At 40.3% G+C, this 17,365-nt stretch overlaps 1 protein-coding gene across 1 annotated transcript in view; it reads left to right on the top strand.

Moving 5' to 3' along the window:
* Positions 1 to 17,365, top strand: part of LOC130458978 (uncharacterized) — a 137,039-nt gene that overhangs the window by 116,719 nt on the left and 2,955 nt on the right. Inside the window, 4 exon segments of the mRNA XM_056826126.1 lie at positions 9,805 to 9,878; positions 14,702 to 14,807; positions 15,222 to 15,342; positions 15,744 to 17,312. Of these exon segments, the coding sequence (XP_056682104.1) occupies positions 9,805 to 9,878; positions 14,702 to 14,807; positions 15,222 to 15,342; positions 15,744 to 17,312 (1,870 nt within the window).

The following is a 17,365-nucleotide window of genomic DNA, read 5'->3' as shown; positions in this document are numbered from 1 at the left end:
TTTAGAAATGAGGGGTGATATAAAAATGAAGTATCAATAAAAAGCTTTACAAAGAAATTATTTCATTCAAATGTTTTGTTTTATAGTAGAGGAGACAGAAAGCCAGAAGACTTAGGATCAGAGATTTGGAGTTGAAAACGACTACATAAACCATGTAGGTCAGAGATTTGAAATTTTGGGGTTTTTATGATAAAAAATTTTGAGGACTTCAAAGAGATTTTATTGATGTCAGTTACATCTTTCAATATCTGCCATATTAGAATAAAAGTAGCTTAGAATTATTGCAAAAAAAAATAGCTTAGGCATTGTAGACCTATTCAGTGGGTCTTAGAGACTTCTAGGTGTGTGTTTTAAAAATTTGTACTCTGGGGACTTCCCCCTAATTGTTTTGTGTGTGTGTGTGTGTGTGTGTGTGTGTGTGACAAAGCACCTAATATTGGCTTTGTTTCTTTTTCTCTTTTGTTTCCTTTTGTCTCCAGATTGTTGTAATTTCCCCTTGGAAACTGATATATTATATGTATCTTTAGTTGACGTTATAAGTTTGGTTATGTTTACAGGATACATTGGGGCAACTAGTCTCCCAATCAACTATGTAAGGATAAAAATAAATACTCCAAATATTGTTAAGTTTATAGGGTTTAATGAAACAAAGCAAGAGAGAAAGAGATTCCTTCAGATGAGTGAGAAGAGGACAAAAAAAAAAGAAGCCAGAGCTCAAGCCAGCCTGCCATGCTCAAACCCAAGCCCCAAAGCTCTGCAGCTGTGTTTCAGCTAATTTATATAGAAACCCATGCACAGATGCAACACAGGGACACAAGAAAAGGGAACCCTGGGAAGAGTAAAGAATGCTCAGAAATAAAGTCCCTGGGGTACAAATTTTTAAAACACATTTGGGAACCCTGGACTTTGAGAACTATTGACTTAGAGCAACATCTTTATTTTATAGATGAGGAAACTGAGCTTCAGAAATATTAACTGTAGTACTAGAGCATATATTTTCTCTTGAGTCATATCTGACATTTGGGATTTTCTTCGCTAAGATATTGGAGTGATTTGCCATATCTTTTCCAGCTCATTTTACAGATAAGAAAACTGAGACAAACAGGGTTTAATGACTTGCCTAGAGATGCAGAGTTACCTATTATCAGGCTTTGAACTCATGAAGATCACTGTTCCTGATTTCAAGTTCAGAGTTCTATCTGTTCTACCATCTAACTACCCCCCAGAGCCAGTAATACCTAATTTATTGACCCTTGTACCTTATGGATGCTCTTCAAGCTTTCATAAACTCACAGAAGTGCTGATATTTGAACCCAGGTCCTTTGACTTCATATTCAGCACTCTTGTCACTATACTGTTGTCTGAAGTCACTCAGATTGTTCTAGTAGAATTGGCAGATAAAATCTCCTAATTCCCAGTCCAGAGTTCTAGTACTGACTAGCTACATGAGCTTAGGAAGGTGACTTTAACCTCAATGTGCCTCCAATTATTCTTCTTTAAGAAGACAATAATTCCTAACATTTACTTCATGAGATTGTTGTAAAAAATGCTTTTAAATCAGACCTTAGGATACCTAAAAAATAATTGCTGCTTTCATTATTAGTAACATTGAAATGATATTGTCACAATCTGTAGTTGTCACTTAATGATGCAACTTCTTAAATCTGAAACCATCAGTAATATTGTGTTTCTGGGGCATGAATTTATGTAATGCTATTAGAGCTTGTCATTCAGTCATTTTTTTAGTTGTGACCCTATTTGGAGTTTTCTTGGCAAAAATACCAAAATGGGTTGCTATTTCCTTCTCCAGCTCATTGTATGGATGAGGAAACTGAGGCAAACAGTGTTAAGTATTTGCCCAGAGTCAAACAGCTAGTCAGTGTCTGAGGCCAGATTTGCTCGCTTCCTGATTTCAGACTTGGCACTCAATCCACTGAGCCACCTAACTGCTCTCTACTAAGCTAGTCTTTTAGCCCATTTGGAATGTTACTGGGAAAGACAGTTGGAGCCAGGCCATTCTGAACTGGGCTAAAAGACTGGATGGACTAAGCCTTTGACTTCTAACAGAGTGGGGGAGAAGAAGCTTTTGGCTTTGGTTGGTGGCTGATGGTGGAGAAGAACTAATTTGTATATCTGATACTTACCTGGATGATTGACAGAAGAAGAAAGAAGGCAAATAGTTGTCCTTATCTCTTTGACTGACTCTGTGTCACAGTTGTGACAGAACTGCCATTTCCCCAATATCCTCCAAACCAAGGCTCCTTGTAGAGAATAGGAAAAACCCATCCCTCTTACCGTATCCTCCATCCTTTCCTGTCTCCCCCAAATAAACCCTTACTTGAGTTAAAAAAGAGAAAAGAGTATTTTCTCTAAAGCATCATAGTTCACCCTGAGTGACTTAGAAAGAAGGTTGAAGGGAAAGGGAGAGGGGAAGTTGAAGGCTTTTGAAGAGGGAGGGAGACTGGGAGGAGGGTAGGCAAACTTGATCCATTAGTTATCCAGTATCAATCAATAGACACCCTCAGGAATTACTATCTATTACAGTACTTGTGGAGTTTTTGCTCATTTGAATTTTGGGTAAAGTTATTTCAAAGGTGAGAAGATTATGACACAGAAGGGAACTGTGATTAGCTTTAGTCAATGACTATCTAAGTCAGTGATAGAATCTTATTCCCCAAACTACCAACTTAAGACTAGGGAGCTCTTCAATCTTGTTTCCCTTCAGAAGCTGAATGTACTCAGAAATTCTCATATTTAAATTTATAGTAAAAAGATATAGTTTAATGTAAAAGCATGGTGGCCTCCCAAACTATCTCAGGCCCTTTGGCTGTGTTGATTTCAAACCCCATCACTGTTGCTCTTCTTCTCTTCAGCTTCTGTTAACTGGGGTCTTCCTGACTGTAGTCATACCCAGTAATGTTGGATATGTTGTTGACACCCATTCTCCTGCTTGGGATGAGCCATTCCATTCAGCCTCAGAGGGGTTTGTATGAAAGTATCCAATGCCAAAGAAATAAATAGTTCCCAAGGCAGTCTTTGGGCCTCTGTGAAACCCTTCAAATTTGGAGGGATGAATCCTTGGGATGAAATATTTAACAATTCCAAGAACCTACTTTAAAGGTCTCTTTCCCAGACATAAATTAAATTCAACAAACATTTAACTACTAAATGCTGGGACTCCAAACATGCTGATAAAACAAAAACAAAAACAAAAACAAAAAACAGACTCGGTCCTGTTTCAAATGATGGCATTAGAGAGGTTGCAAGAGGTCGAGGACAGGGCAGGATAGAAGTAGCTCAAATGCCACCTCCAAATGAGTCTATTTGAATCTTGAGTCCTGAAGTGGAATTTTGAGTTCTAAAGCAAGTTTTGGTTCTTGGACCTTTGCAGTTTTTACATATCAGTTGTGGAGAAGGGTGGATATTGGGTACAAAAGAACATGAAAGTGGTCTTGGAGTCAGAAAACATAGTTTCAGATCTGGTTTAATATTTACTGCTTATGGACAATTCAATTTAACCTCTCTGGCCTCATCTTTCCTATCTGTAAAATGGGAATAATAATGCCTATACCTCTGACTTCCAAGGTCTTTGGAAATTATGAGGGGACATAGATAGGAGCTACATGAATATGAGAGAAATAGCTCTTTATTCCCTGAATGCCTGGAGCTGGTCATGTTGTCTTTGACCATTGCTTTAGAAATCTAGAGTTTTTTTATTCTGTTTTAGTCTCCTGGTTAACTTTTAGGTTGGGTCATGTTCCTCTCATTTGGTGCTTTCTTCAAGTGATAGTATTTTCTAGGCAACCATCTTGTGCAACTCAATTTTGACAAATAGGTACTGCTCCTTGCTACTAAATAAACAGTCAGTACATATGAAACCAGTATCCATTCTCCTGATTTTTTTTATCCTGCATTTGAGCAGGGAATATAATAATATTTTAAAACTTCCCTGGCACCTTTTATTGCTAAGTTTATGACTTTGCTAGCACTGGGCAATTGAATTCAAACTAAAGTGTTAATGACTGATGTGAGCTTCCAGTATGACCCAGTCCACTAAGAGAATATTTTCATTCATAAGGATCAAAGCCTTCAGTCAAAAGAATGAAATACCTTTGGTCAAATTTATGGCATCATCAAGTGTGGTGGGGCGGGTCTTTATTTCCTCATGTGAGCAATAAGGGCATTGAATTATATGACTGAATTATATGATTTCAAAGGGCCCTTCTGACATTAATATTATATGAGTCAATACCTGGAGTGCTTTTGGCTTGAACCACCTAAAATCTTTCAGTTAATTTGGAAAACTTGACTGTACCACTTTGCTGAATGAAAATGCCCTTATAGAAGTTTGGTTTGAGTCAGTCTGGTGTGTAAGGTCGTTATCCAAAATAGTAAGAGCATAATGAGTTTCAGGACAATGTCCATCTAGTTAAAGTTTCCCTGTGATATCAGTCAGCCAGAGGATGACCCACTCAGTGTAAAAAAGTTTAAATTCATAGAATATTAGGGATGGAAGCTCTTTAGAGATCAACTAATTATTAAATCAGGATTCTAGAGCAGAAAATGATATTTCAGAATTCAAATAATACAACCCATCCCTAAGAAGTGGTCACTTAGGTTAATAATAATGAACTCACTAATTCTCAAAGCATCTCATTTTATTTCAGAAGCAACCCTATTTCCAAGGATTACACCATTTAAAAGTAAATGGGACCATAAAGATCATCTAATCTAACTTGACCACTTCATAGATGAGGCCATGTTACAAAGCCTTTGCTCAAATGGAACCAAATTCAGGAAGGTGATAGAATGGAAATAAACATTTTCAGAAAGACCCAAAGTGTTGGTTGGTTTTGCTTGAATATATATTTATTATAAAAAAAGACCTCAATTTGTGGATAGTTAGGGTGAGGAATGATGTTAATGGAAAATAATAGAGATGTAAAAATTTCAAAAAAATAATAGCAATAATACACAAAAGAAACCAAAAATATGTTTAGAAAGAAAGGAAAGAAAAAGAATGTTGAGAGGAAATAAAGACAAGCATAAAAAGAAAGAATGGAAAGGGAAAAGGAAAAGGAAGGATAGAAAGAAGAAAGGAAGAAAGAAAACAAGGAAGAAAAAAAAAGCATTTTAAGTGCCTGTTACGTACCAGGTACTGTGCTAAGTGCTTTATAAATATTAACTCATTTGAGAAAGGGCCCCCTATACAAATCCAAATTGTTTCCTATTATGTAAAGTTGAATATGTACTTTAAAATTATGTTAAAATTTAGTTTTGTGTAAAATCTTTTCCACACTTTTTTGTATATTGGAATGTCTGTATTAATTGATGATTGTTAAGTTCATTAAAAACTAATAAACAATTAATCCCAAACATGCCTTCTATAGTTTTCTATCACTTGGTTCTAGTTTTGCTTTCCAGGACAATTAGGTCAAGACTGAGTTTTCTTTCACATGAAAACCTATCAAATGTTTTAAGAATGGAATCAATAATCATCCCCTCCCCACAACAACAATAACAATAAAACAACAATGTACCTAGCCTCACTAAGTCTCCTTTTTCCAAACTAAAAATCCTTAGATCTTTTAATTGAAACCATGTGTTATAAAAATGAGGAAACTGAGGTCCAGTGTAATCCACTGGATCAGAGGTATGGAGTTAGAAGCTCATCTAGTCTAACCTTCTCATTTTGTAAAAGAGGAATCTAATGTCCAGAGAGGTTAGATGACTTGCCCAAGACATAGTAGCCCACCTGAGATGGAGATCAGGTTCTCTGTTACCAAATACAGCATTCTGTAGAACATGATGCCTCTAATTAAATAATCTGTCCAAATGCACATGACTAGTTGATAATGGTCACATCTAAGGCTCATGTCTCCTGGCTCCAAGTCTAGTGTTGCTTCCATCATTCCATGTCTTCAAGCCAATTGTAACATTAGGACAAGGATAATCCAAAATGACTCAGAAACATTTGATGCTCTTGTAGCCTTTTGCCGCTTGTTGTCTTTGGATTTAGTTACAAATCCAGTGCTGACCTTTGTTGAAAAGGGTCACTTAGAGGGAGTAAGAAAAGATGGAGGAAAAGAAGGCTGTTCATGACCTGATCAGTCCATGGTTACTAAGTTACCCAGGGAGGGAACCTTTTACAAGGCCCATAACTGGAAGTTGAGGGAAACTGTGGGCCACGGGGGAAAGGCATCTGGGAGGGCCATTAGTTCAAGGGTTATTTTAAGTTGCAGTGACACATGCTGAGCACATAAACTCTTCTAAGCAACAGGAAGAAACAGCCACCAAACTGTGTGTCCAAATAAGGAAAGGGGAAACCAAAATTTTCTGAAATAGTTAACAACTTCCCATTCATTGAAAGCCCTAATCATAGTAGTAAGAGGAAAACTCTTAATCTGTGGAAAAAATATTAAGGATGAATTTCTGGAAACTAAAATAACAGACAATCTGTGGGAAAATCAAATGATAAGACAGGAATCATGTTTTTTAATGGTGGAATGGAGGTGTTTAGGGGCAGGATTGAGAAGAGAATAGAATTTAAAGAGGTCACAGGCCCTTAGTTGAAATCTATCCATGGCTTTGATAACCACAAATTCAGGAAAAGCTCTGAGTGCCCTTTAATCAAGGTAGAGTTGGTCATGACCTCAGTCTTTGCATCTTTTTATTTCCTCTGCAATGGAGTGGTTCCTGGGGACCCCCTTGTGGCAGTACTGACTCAAAAAGAAACTTATCACTTTGTGTATCACATACCACTTCCTGCAGTGCCCCCTGGGTTTTCCTTAGAATGCTCTCTTTCATAAGCTGCCCTTGAGGAACATGGGGAAACTGGTAGGATTCCAAACCAAAGGAGCTCTAGCCATGCTACCCCAACTGAAACCTCAATATAAAAGAAGGGCACAGAGTGTGGAAGCCATGACATAGGGCATGACTTTTCTCTAGTCCTTTTCTTGCTTCTTGTAAATATGTATTTACATATGAAAAAGCTATGTCTTCATTATCTTCCAATGAGACTAATTCTCATGCCTCATCCTGTGGAAGGTTCACAGAATCACCAATTTAGAGTGGGAAGGAATCTTAGAGATGGACTAGACCAATCCCTTCATTTTACAAAAAAATAAAGAAAAAAAGAAAGAAAGAAAGAAAGAAAAAAAAGAAACTGAAGCCCAAGTAGAAACCTGGCCCTTTCACCAGGCTTGAAATACTCATAACCATCTCCTCTTAGAATCCTTAGCATCTGTTAAGATTCAGCTCATGTTAATTCCAAAAGGGGATCTTTTTTGTCCTTCCATTTGATAAACCTTCAGTTAAAAGTCTACCTTCCATTTACTTTGTACTGATCTTTCATATACTCTACCACTCAATTGTAAGCTCCTGCAAGGCAGGGATTGCTTTGTTCTTTTATTTGTACTCCATTGCTTTGCACAGTATTTGGCACATAGTATTCACTTAATAAACACTTGTTATTTGGTTAGAGAACAAGCCTTATAAGGTCCTGTAAATCTGAAAAGGCTTTAGGTGCAGGCCCAGTAATGGCTTGTGGGTCTTTGGTGGGAGAACTTGACTAAGGTTGTAGAGGTTCCTCAGCAGGAGGTTGGTCACTAGGTTATGATTTTTCTTCTTGACCACAATAACATTAACAATAACATTGTCCACCAAAGGATGAAGGACTTGTGGACTGTTGGTTCAGAAGGTGTCCATATTCATGATGTCTTTTAAAGTGTTGAAATACAACTTATGTCAGAGCCACTTGAAAGAATCACTTCAGGTAACTGCTGCCAATTTTTTACGTAAAAGAAAAGACTCCCTCAGTTAATAGTCCTTAATGGGGTGTCCCTATTTCTAAAAATTTATCACAGGATCATCAGGATCAAGGGACAGAAAACAGATATAAAAATATGATAACTTAAGAAAATTATAACTGGCCAAAAAAAGGTAACAAATATAATTTTGATTATTTGTGAGATTCTAGGATGCTCTATCCAAACCACACCAGAAACATTAACTTTGAATTTAGGGCTTATAGCAGAGACATTTGAATATTCATTTTTCTTCTTTCTAATTTGCCTATTATTTTGGAGGCTACCACCATATTCCCTATTACCCAGGTTTGTAACTGAAGCATTATCCTCCGCTCTTTACTCACTTGTCAGAAATCCTATCATTGCCCAGTCCTGTCATTTCCACCTGCATAAAATCTCTCCTATGTAGTCCTTCCTTTCCTCTGACACTGGAATATCCCACCCTCTCATCCTTGCCCCTTCTGTTCAAGCTCTCATCACCTCATGTCTAGACTATCTTGTTGCTTCAAGCTTCTCTTCACTCCAATCTATCTTCCATTCAACTGTCAAATTTATCTTTTTAAGAAACAGGTTGGCCATGTCATTCAGTCCTTCCCACATCACACACACACACACACACACACACAAACATACACACACACACACACACCCCAACACACAAATACCTCCTTATTCAATAAAATCTAGTGAACTCCAGAACAAAATATTGAATCCTCTTTTTGTCTTTTAAAGCCTTTCAGAACCTGTTCCCTTGTTACTTTTCCTGTCTTCTTATTCTTGTAAAAATTAAAATTAATATATAGTAACTTCAAATATTATATTTTATAAGATTCATTAATTATCACTAGAAGTAACAAAATAAAACTACATGCCCATGGCTAATCTACCTGCTCCAACAGTTCGCTCCGCTCCACCCCAATCCAGGAAGGAAAGAGTGTTAGCCATGGAAGACCACCATATTTATCCCCTATGTCAGCATGTAATGACAGGAAGTCAGTGGGCTCCTGGGAAATGTAGCTCAAAGGCACAAGATTTCTAATTACATATCTTTATGCCCTTGTATACCCTGTGATGCAAAAACATTGGTCTCAAAGCTATACCTTACATAAGACATTACCTCTGATTCTATATTTTCACTGGCTATCTCCCATGCCTGGAACTCTCTCCCTCTTTAGTTTCTTAGCTTCTCTTGTTTCACTAAAATAGCAGCCAAAGTCCCACTTTTGACATGAGGTCTTTTCCAGTTCTCCTTAGTCTCAGTATTCTCCCTCTAAGAATACTTCCAGTTTATTCTACATACGCGCGCACACACACACACACACACACACACACACACACACACACACACAATTTGTAAATAGTTTGCTTGCATGTTGTGTCCCCTACTAGATATTGAGCTTCTTTAGGATAAGGACTATCGTTACCTAAGGATTGTGTCTTTTCTTAGTACAGTGCCACACACATAGCAGGTAAGTACTAGTTAATTTGACTGACTTATTAGCTATGTGACTGTGAGCAAGTGTTTCAGCTGAATCTTAGTGAAGTAACCATGAGGAAAAAGAACCAATTAGGAAATTATTGCAATAATGTAAGTGAGAGGTTATAAGCTCCTGAACTAAGGTAGTTCCTGTGTGTCTGAAGCAACAAGGTTGTAGAGATAGAAATAACAAGAATTAGCAACTGGTTAGATATATGGTATGAAGAAGAGTGAGAAAATAGGGATAATGCTGAAGTTATAAGCCTCACAAACAGAGGGAGGAAAGAAGGAAGGAAGAAAAATAAATTAAAAGAAATAAAAGAAAATGATTGCTATTAGAGGAGATCTAGGTTCAAATGATGGCTCTCACTTCCATGACCCTGAGTAACCCATTTCCCCTCTCTATTTGTTCTCTATAAATCAAGAAGGTTTGAGGACATGATCTATAAGCTCTCTTCCAGCTCCAAATCTAGGATGCTGTGAAGTATGATTATAATTCTTATTATCCCTCTTTGACAGGTGAAAAAACTCAAACTCATAAAAGTAATGATCTATGACCAAAGTAATGCAATTAGTATAGTACAGAACAATGAGTAAGATCCAGGTCTTCTAATTCCAACTAGATAATTGGGAAGTATTTGAATATTCTAGATGCAATCTCTGGATTTGGATATGTTTGGAAAGAAGGTAGAAGGTAGAGGAGAAAACAGAAGAACACTGGAAGTCAAGTGATCTATGTTCTAAATAGCTTTGCCTGTATTCTCAGGAAAATCAATCAACATCTCTGATCTTAAGATTTCGTATTGGTAAAATGAAGCTATTAGATTTGATGATCTCTGTGATCCATTCTAAAATGAAAGGACTGGTTCTATGAGCAACTTAAAATTGCTTGTGGGGGATGGGAGGAGGACTAGCTGAGATGAGGAAGAGTGAAAAAAATCCAATTTACTTTTTATTTTTTTAAATCTTACTTCAGCATCTTAGCTAGATTTATTTAGAAAATGGCTCCTGGGAAGAATAGTACCATAAGCATCAAATGAATTAGCTTGGCTATTTAAGGAATCCAGAAGCCAGCTGAAGTTATCTGGTTATGGTTTCTCAGAGAAATTTCCAGGTTCCAAGGAACCAAATTTAAACCATAAGAAAGCAAAAGGCCATTTCCATTGAGACCCTGAACTGCTAAGTGGTATTGAGAGACCTGTGCTGGCAAAGTCGAAGAAAGAGAGACTGTTTACATAAAGAGTGTGGGGATTAATTGCATTGGGACTTCTTTCTAAACTAATATTTAGTCTAACACACTTCATTCTGTCAGTTCCTTTGGCCACATGCTTTGCTATTCAATCCTTAATGGTCTGGTTTATACTGAGATCATTAGGAAAAAGGTTGGGGTTTCCACATAGTAAAGCAAACTAGGGAGAAGGAAAAGATTAATGGAAAAAGATAAATATATATATATATATGTGCATATATATATATAGGTATGTGTGTATATTTGGAGGTCAGTGGGTCCCAGAAATCACTACCCCATTTTTTTAGCTTTTCATATTTTAGGTGCATTTTTGGGAACCTTAAAGTAATATAACAATATAACAAAAAGTAAAGCATCCTTTCACTCCTCTAATGAGAGAGGGGCTGAAGAGTTTGAATGTAACTTCTTTTTTCAGGGTATGCTGCTACACATTAACAATTAGTTCAATTCCAGTTGTTATTCTCTGGTATGGATGTTGATTTTATTGGCAACATCAGTGTTATAAAATAAAAAAAACTGGGAATATAATTCAGTATTCTAGTCCCAAATTTCTACTTGTATAATTTTGGGCAAGCCAATTAGTTTGTCTAAGCCTCAGTTTTTCTATCTGTAAGATGAAGTAGTGGACTACAGGATTTTAAAAGTTCTTTATTTAAGCTGCTATGATACCATAGACTTAGAACATGAAAAAAAGATCCAAGAGATCATTGAGTCCAATCCTCTTGTTTTATAGATGAAGAAAATAAAGCCCGGAGACATTAAGTGATTTATTTAGTTAGACGACAGTAAGAGACTAAGGGATGATTTGAAGACAAAATGCCCTGACTCCAAGTTCTTCACCCTCCCTATATCCTCTATAATACTTGGCCTCTATGTTCTACCTTTCCCTTTAATCTATTTATATTTGACAGTCACATGTAAGGCCACTTTTCTCTAGTAATCATAAAGTGCGCTTCCAGTTAGGTGGGGTTGGGGATGGGGATAATCATTTGTACAAGTTTCAAAGGAAAATGTGATGAACATAAGAGGAATTAAAAAGCAAAGGCCATAAAATTTCAGAAAGAGAAATTACTTTAACCTAAGGAGGTCAGGGAAGTCTTTATGAATCAAGAAAAATATGAGTTTTTTGTTTGTTTGTTTGTTTTAAGAATGGGAAGGATTTCAATATGTGGACAGAGGAGAAGGTTATTTTAGATATAAGAAAGAGAGGAGAAGAAAAATCATTATATTTGAAAAGCAGGGGGTGGGGATAAAAGTATTTTGGGAAAGGTAATTAATTTGATTAGTCAGAGACTAGAATGTATTAAGGGAGTAGCATTAGAAAAGACTGGAAAGATAGGTTAGGATTGAGCTTTAGAGACCCTGGAGGACCAGGCTAAGAAATTTGGCCTTTGTTTGGTAGTCAGTCAAAAGCCATTAAAAGTTTTTGGGTAGCAAAGTGATATGATCAGAGCTGTTCATTAGGAAGATAAATATGGAACAATGGATGGAAGTGGGGCAAATGGGGGGGGGGACTGAGAGACTGATTGGGAAGCTATTACAATCTTCCAGGTCAGAGGTAATGGAAGTCTGAACTAACAATCATGTGGGAGTAGAGAGAAAGGAAAGGATGTGAGAGGTATTTCAGATATAGAATACATAGAGCCTGGTGAATAATTAGATGCACAAAAGAGGGAGTGAGAAGAATTAAAGATGACAATGCAATTTCTGCTTTGGGTGATTTAAGAAATAGTGATTCCATTAAGAGAAATAAGGAAGTCAGAGACAAGAACAGGTTGGAAGGAATATGATGAGTTCCTTTGTGGACATGGTAAGTTTAAGTCTCTAACAAATTCTCCAGATAGAGGTAAAATGGACTTGGACTTCAGAAAGCAATAAATTTTAAATTATTCACATAGAAGAACAATTGAGGGTATGGAAGGAGAAAAGATCCTTGTAGAAGAGGGAAGAAAATAGGAAAAAGAGAGGAGAAAAGATCACAATATTTAAAGGATGGGAGGAAGAGGGGGAAAATATTGAATGAAACAGAAGAAACAGTTGGAGAGATAGGAAGCGAATTAGCAATGGGCACTGAAGCAAGGGGAGGAATTCTGAGAAAAGAGAGGTAAACAATAGTGTCAAATACCATAAAAGAGCTCTGAAAGAAAGGTCTATTAAATTTGGTCATTAAGGCACTAGTTGTGGCTTTCAAGAATATACTTTCAGTAAAGTGGTGTATGTATAAAGCACCTGGAAGAGATTAATTTTGATGGGATGGAGTGGTGGGAAAATGAAGGCAATACCACTATCTGTAGAAATTTGATAATGAATGAATGGGAAGAACAGTGAAGTATCGGATAGAGTGGCATCATCAAGGGAAGTTTTTTGTTTTTTTTAAGTACACAAAACCTAAGCTTACAAATAGAAAGGAGGTAGTCACTGGAGAAGAAAGGTTCATAGGGATTATGTGTATGTGTGTGAGAGAGAGGGAGGAAGAGAGAGAAAGAGACACACACAGAGAGACAGAGAGATGAAAGAGTCCTAGAGGATGGAATCAAGGGTACAGTTGATGGCCTTGAAAAAAATAGAAGGGACACTTTCTCAGGAGAGATGGAAGAAAGAATGGTCAAAGATACTAAGTGGTTTTGAGGTATGGAAAGGGCAAATTGAGGGAAATAATGCAACACAGCCTTTCTAATTTTATTCAGTAGTAAGGGAAATAATCTATTTTAATAATGAGTAGACAGGATTAAAAGTATTTGAGAAGAGTGGAAACAATTTGTTGCAAATGTTTCAGGAAATTTAATAGGGAATCAGTAAAAAAAAAAACAAGGCTTTTGGACATCTCCCCTTCTCAGTTCAGACCCCATGAGGGTCATCACCCCTTCTTCCATGGTTACGCCTCCACAAGCTTTTGAGAGCCTTACTGAAGAAACTCTCCTTAGTTTCAGGTCCAATTCAGACTTTAGCACCAAAGATATCCAGTTGCAATAAACAATTTTAAGAATAAAAGATTCCAAAAATCCTCTGGATTTCTATACGAGGGTTTTTGGAGAGCCACTAAATCAAAAGTATTATTTTTTCCCATTATGAAGTTTCCACTCAAATTCTTGACTTCAGAGGACTAATATTACATCCCCAAAGGTTAAAGTGAAAGAATAGCTTGGACATTCAGGAAAGGCAACTTGAGTTAATACCCATCAGGGGCACTGAAAATGATAAGAAGATTGACATTTAATAAAAATCCTGATGACTATTGGATTGTAATTATGAACCCCAATTATATGATAACTCACTTCATTTTGCCAGAATAATACAGTTCTGAGATTTTTTTGGGAAGACATTTTGAAAACACAGAGTAATGTGATTCAAAGGTGCTGTACCAATGAAAGAATGCAGTATTTACACAGTCCTCTCTACATGAAATTTGTTACTCAGTTCTATTCATGACCCATTTTGGGCTATATTTTGTATTTACTGTTCATGTTTTAAAGCACTGTGTTTTTCCTCACTAATTGAAATATTATAATTCCAGCATTGTCCTTGAATATAGTTGGGGATTTTTGTCTTTTATCTAATTATTAGTACAATTCCTCCAGAGAGACTGATTTTGAATTAGCCTTTTATGCTTCCTGAACATCATTTCTTTGACATCACCTTTGAACTTTTGTTTAACTATCATTTTCAAAAACAGCATTTAATGTGATTGTGCTGTGATAGCTTCTGAGATTTAAATGGCTTAGAAATAACTTTTAACAATAGAAAGTAAGAGAAGGTGTACTGAAAGGGAACTGGGCCGACTAGGCCCACGAACCCAACATAGATAAACACCCCTCCTAGGCCAACGAACCCAACATAGATAAGCACCCCCTCTAAACCCACACACCCTGAGTGATGGACACCTTGACCTCCCCACCCCACCAACATACCCACCCCACCAACATACCCAACATAGATAAGCACCCCCTCTAAACCCACACACCCTGAGTGATGGACACCTTGACCTCCCCACCCCACATGATAACCACCTTGATCCCTCCACCTTGTGTGATAACCACATGGACCCCTGGTAAGCTCCATGGGTATATAAGCCTGCCTTAAATTTGCTTCGGGGAGGACCTGCCTTGGGCTCCTCCCCACGCGTGTGTAACTGTGTTACAATAAACCACCTCTCTGTGCTGATTGCAGCGTCTGTTCCGTTCCTTTGGCCCCTAAACGGACCCTAACATATGGGGGCTCGTCCCAAGGGTGTCCAGGAACCACAGACGGAGAGCAAGAGACCTACGCCGAGCAGGTAAGCCTCCGGGACCCCTATTGGCTTTTTTTGAAACCGAAACTTGGGTTATGGTTTGAGTGTGTGAGTGAATGAGGGAGCGTGACATTCTTTCTGGCTGGAGGGAAACCCCGTGAAACGCATACAGGCAAAGGGTGGCACATTGTGCTCCAGGTCGGGGTTTATACGACACACCTGTCCTAAGCGTCACGGGTCCATCCCGTTCCGGGGTGAGGGCTTGCCCGCGACTCGGTTGAACTCCAGACCTGTTTCTGAGTGTGGACTTGGCGGTACCGCGGTTCTGTCTCCCCAGCAGGGGCCCAGCCGGGAAACCGAGGAAGCGAATGCCATCCCATTCACCCCCTCCCGCCACCCCTCTCCCTACCCTGCCCTCTCCCAACCCTACCCACTAGTTTCGGTTTCTACCAAATCTAGGTTCGAGTCCTTTCGCAGTGTCCTGAGTTCGAGTCTCAGCTCGACACTGCGATAAACGGGGTGTTGGACACGGGAAGAGGCGCCCTTCCCTCCCCAACGCATACCCCACAAAATCCTGCAGGTACGGGCCCCAGGTTCGAGTCCTGAGGCTACCAGTGGGTTACAGTCCCGCTACTGGCCCCAGGTTCGAGTCCTGAGGCCACAGTCTTTCAGTGGGTTACAAATCCCACTGGCCGTTAGGTGGGCTAGGGTCCCACTTGTTGTTAGGTGGGTTTGAGTCCCATCCGTGTGGGTTTGAGTCCCGCGCCGGTGCACCGACTGAGGGACGCCTCACTCGGCCGCCGGCACATGGGTAGGCCCAAATTTAACCTTAATTTGTTTGGGCTACCCCCCCGTCGCAGACACACTAACTCGGCTGACGGTCCCCTTGATTTCTTCCTCACCACGCGTGGTCTTCTTTTCCTTACCTTCCTTTCTCTCCTTATCTGTATTCTCATCTTCCTTCTTACTTTCACTACACAGGAATGGGTAATTCTCAAAGCCAGCCTATCGACCTGGTCCTCCACCATTTCGGGGATTTTAAAAATAGGGCAGCAAGCATAGGCTTAGAAGTGAAGAAAGGGAAACTCCAAACCTTTGTTAATGCGGAGTGGCCCACATTTGGAGTAGGCTGGCCCATTGGGGGTACATGGGATAAGGCCATAATCTCAGCTGTGAGGGCAAGAATCCTCCTCCCCGGAAAGGAGGGGCACCCTGACCAAATGCCGTACATCCTCACATGGCAATCCCTAGCCCAAGATCCCCCGCCTTGGCTCCAGCCCTACACGGACCTGGTTCAGGCCTTGGCACTCACCCTAGACCAACGAGCCGCCGCCACCTCTGGAGGCAAACAGCCGGACCCCTCGGCACCCCCTGTCCTCCCAGCCCCTGAAGAACCTCTGTTGGATCTTCCCCTACCACCTCCCTATAATCCACCGGCCCCCTTTTTACCCCATCCCCCAGGGGAAGCCCAAGCACTACCCCTGGGACCAACCTCTCCTCCCCCAGCCCACCGGACAAGGGGGCGCACCCCCCCGCAGGAGGGAGCCGCCCAACCATCCTCCACGGTGGCCCTCCCTGTCCGGGCGGTGGGGCCCATGGTCCCGGGAGGACCATTAATGCACCAATACTGGCCCTTCACCTCCTCTGACTTATATAATTGGAAACATCAGAACCCCCCTTTCTCGGAACACCCTCAGAAACTTATAGACCTCTTGGAGTCTGTCTTCTTAACCCACAGCCCCACCTGGGATGACTGTCAGCAGCTCCTTCGCACCCTTTTTACCGGCGAGGAGCGCGACAGAATCCTAGTAGAGGGGCGTAAGCTGATTTTGGGAGACGACGGCCGCCCCACCACTGACAACGCGCGGCTTGAGGCCGCCTTCCCCTCTAACCGGCCTGACTGGGACTTCTCCACGGAACAAGGTAGGGAGCGTCTTCAGTCCTATCGCCAGAATCTCCTAGCGGGCCTCCGTGCAGCAGCACGAAAGCCTACTAATCTGACCAAAATTGGGGCAGTTAGACAAGGGCCAGAGGAGACCCCGGCAGCCTTTCTAGAACGCTTGCAGAACGCCTTCCGGATCTACTCCCCCATGGATCCCGCCGCCCCCAGCAATCAAACCGCCATTTTGCTAGCCTTCGTTAACCAGTCTGCTCCAGACATCCGGAAAAAGCTGCAAAGGGTGGATGCCTTCACAGCACAATCCCTGGAGGAGCTCTTAAAGGTGGCAGAAAAGGTCTATAACTCTAGGGAATCCCCCGAAGAGAGGGCAGAACGGCTCAGGCAGGAAGATTTGCTTAGGCAAGACCAGAAACTCTCTGAGCAACACTCCAGAGAAGACCGAGCACATAGACAAATGCTTAGGGCCCAACAAGATGCCACCCGCATATTGGCAGCAGTCCTTCAGCCCCCACCAACCCGGGCAAACACCACCTCAGGGAAATCTTGCTATTTCTGTGGGAGGCCAGGTCACTGGCAACGTGAGTGCCCTCAGAAAGCCTCCGGCACCAGGGGACGGCAGAGAAAGCCCCCACCTACGAACAACCGATCTGGTAGGCCGGCCCTGTCCTTTAGTGATAGGGACTGATGGGGTCGGGACTCGGGC

This window comes from Monodelphis domestica, chromosome 4 (genome assembly GCF_027887165.1).
Source record: "Monodelphis domestica isolate mMonDom1 chromosome 4, mMonDom1.pri, whole genome shotgun sequence".
In the NCBI taxonomy this organism is placed as follows: domain Eukaryota; kingdom Metazoa; phylum Chordata; class Mammalia; order Didelphimorphia; family Didelphidae; genus Monodelphis; species Monodelphis domestica.
This window is presented reverse-complemented; position numbering and strand designations above follow the sequence as displayed.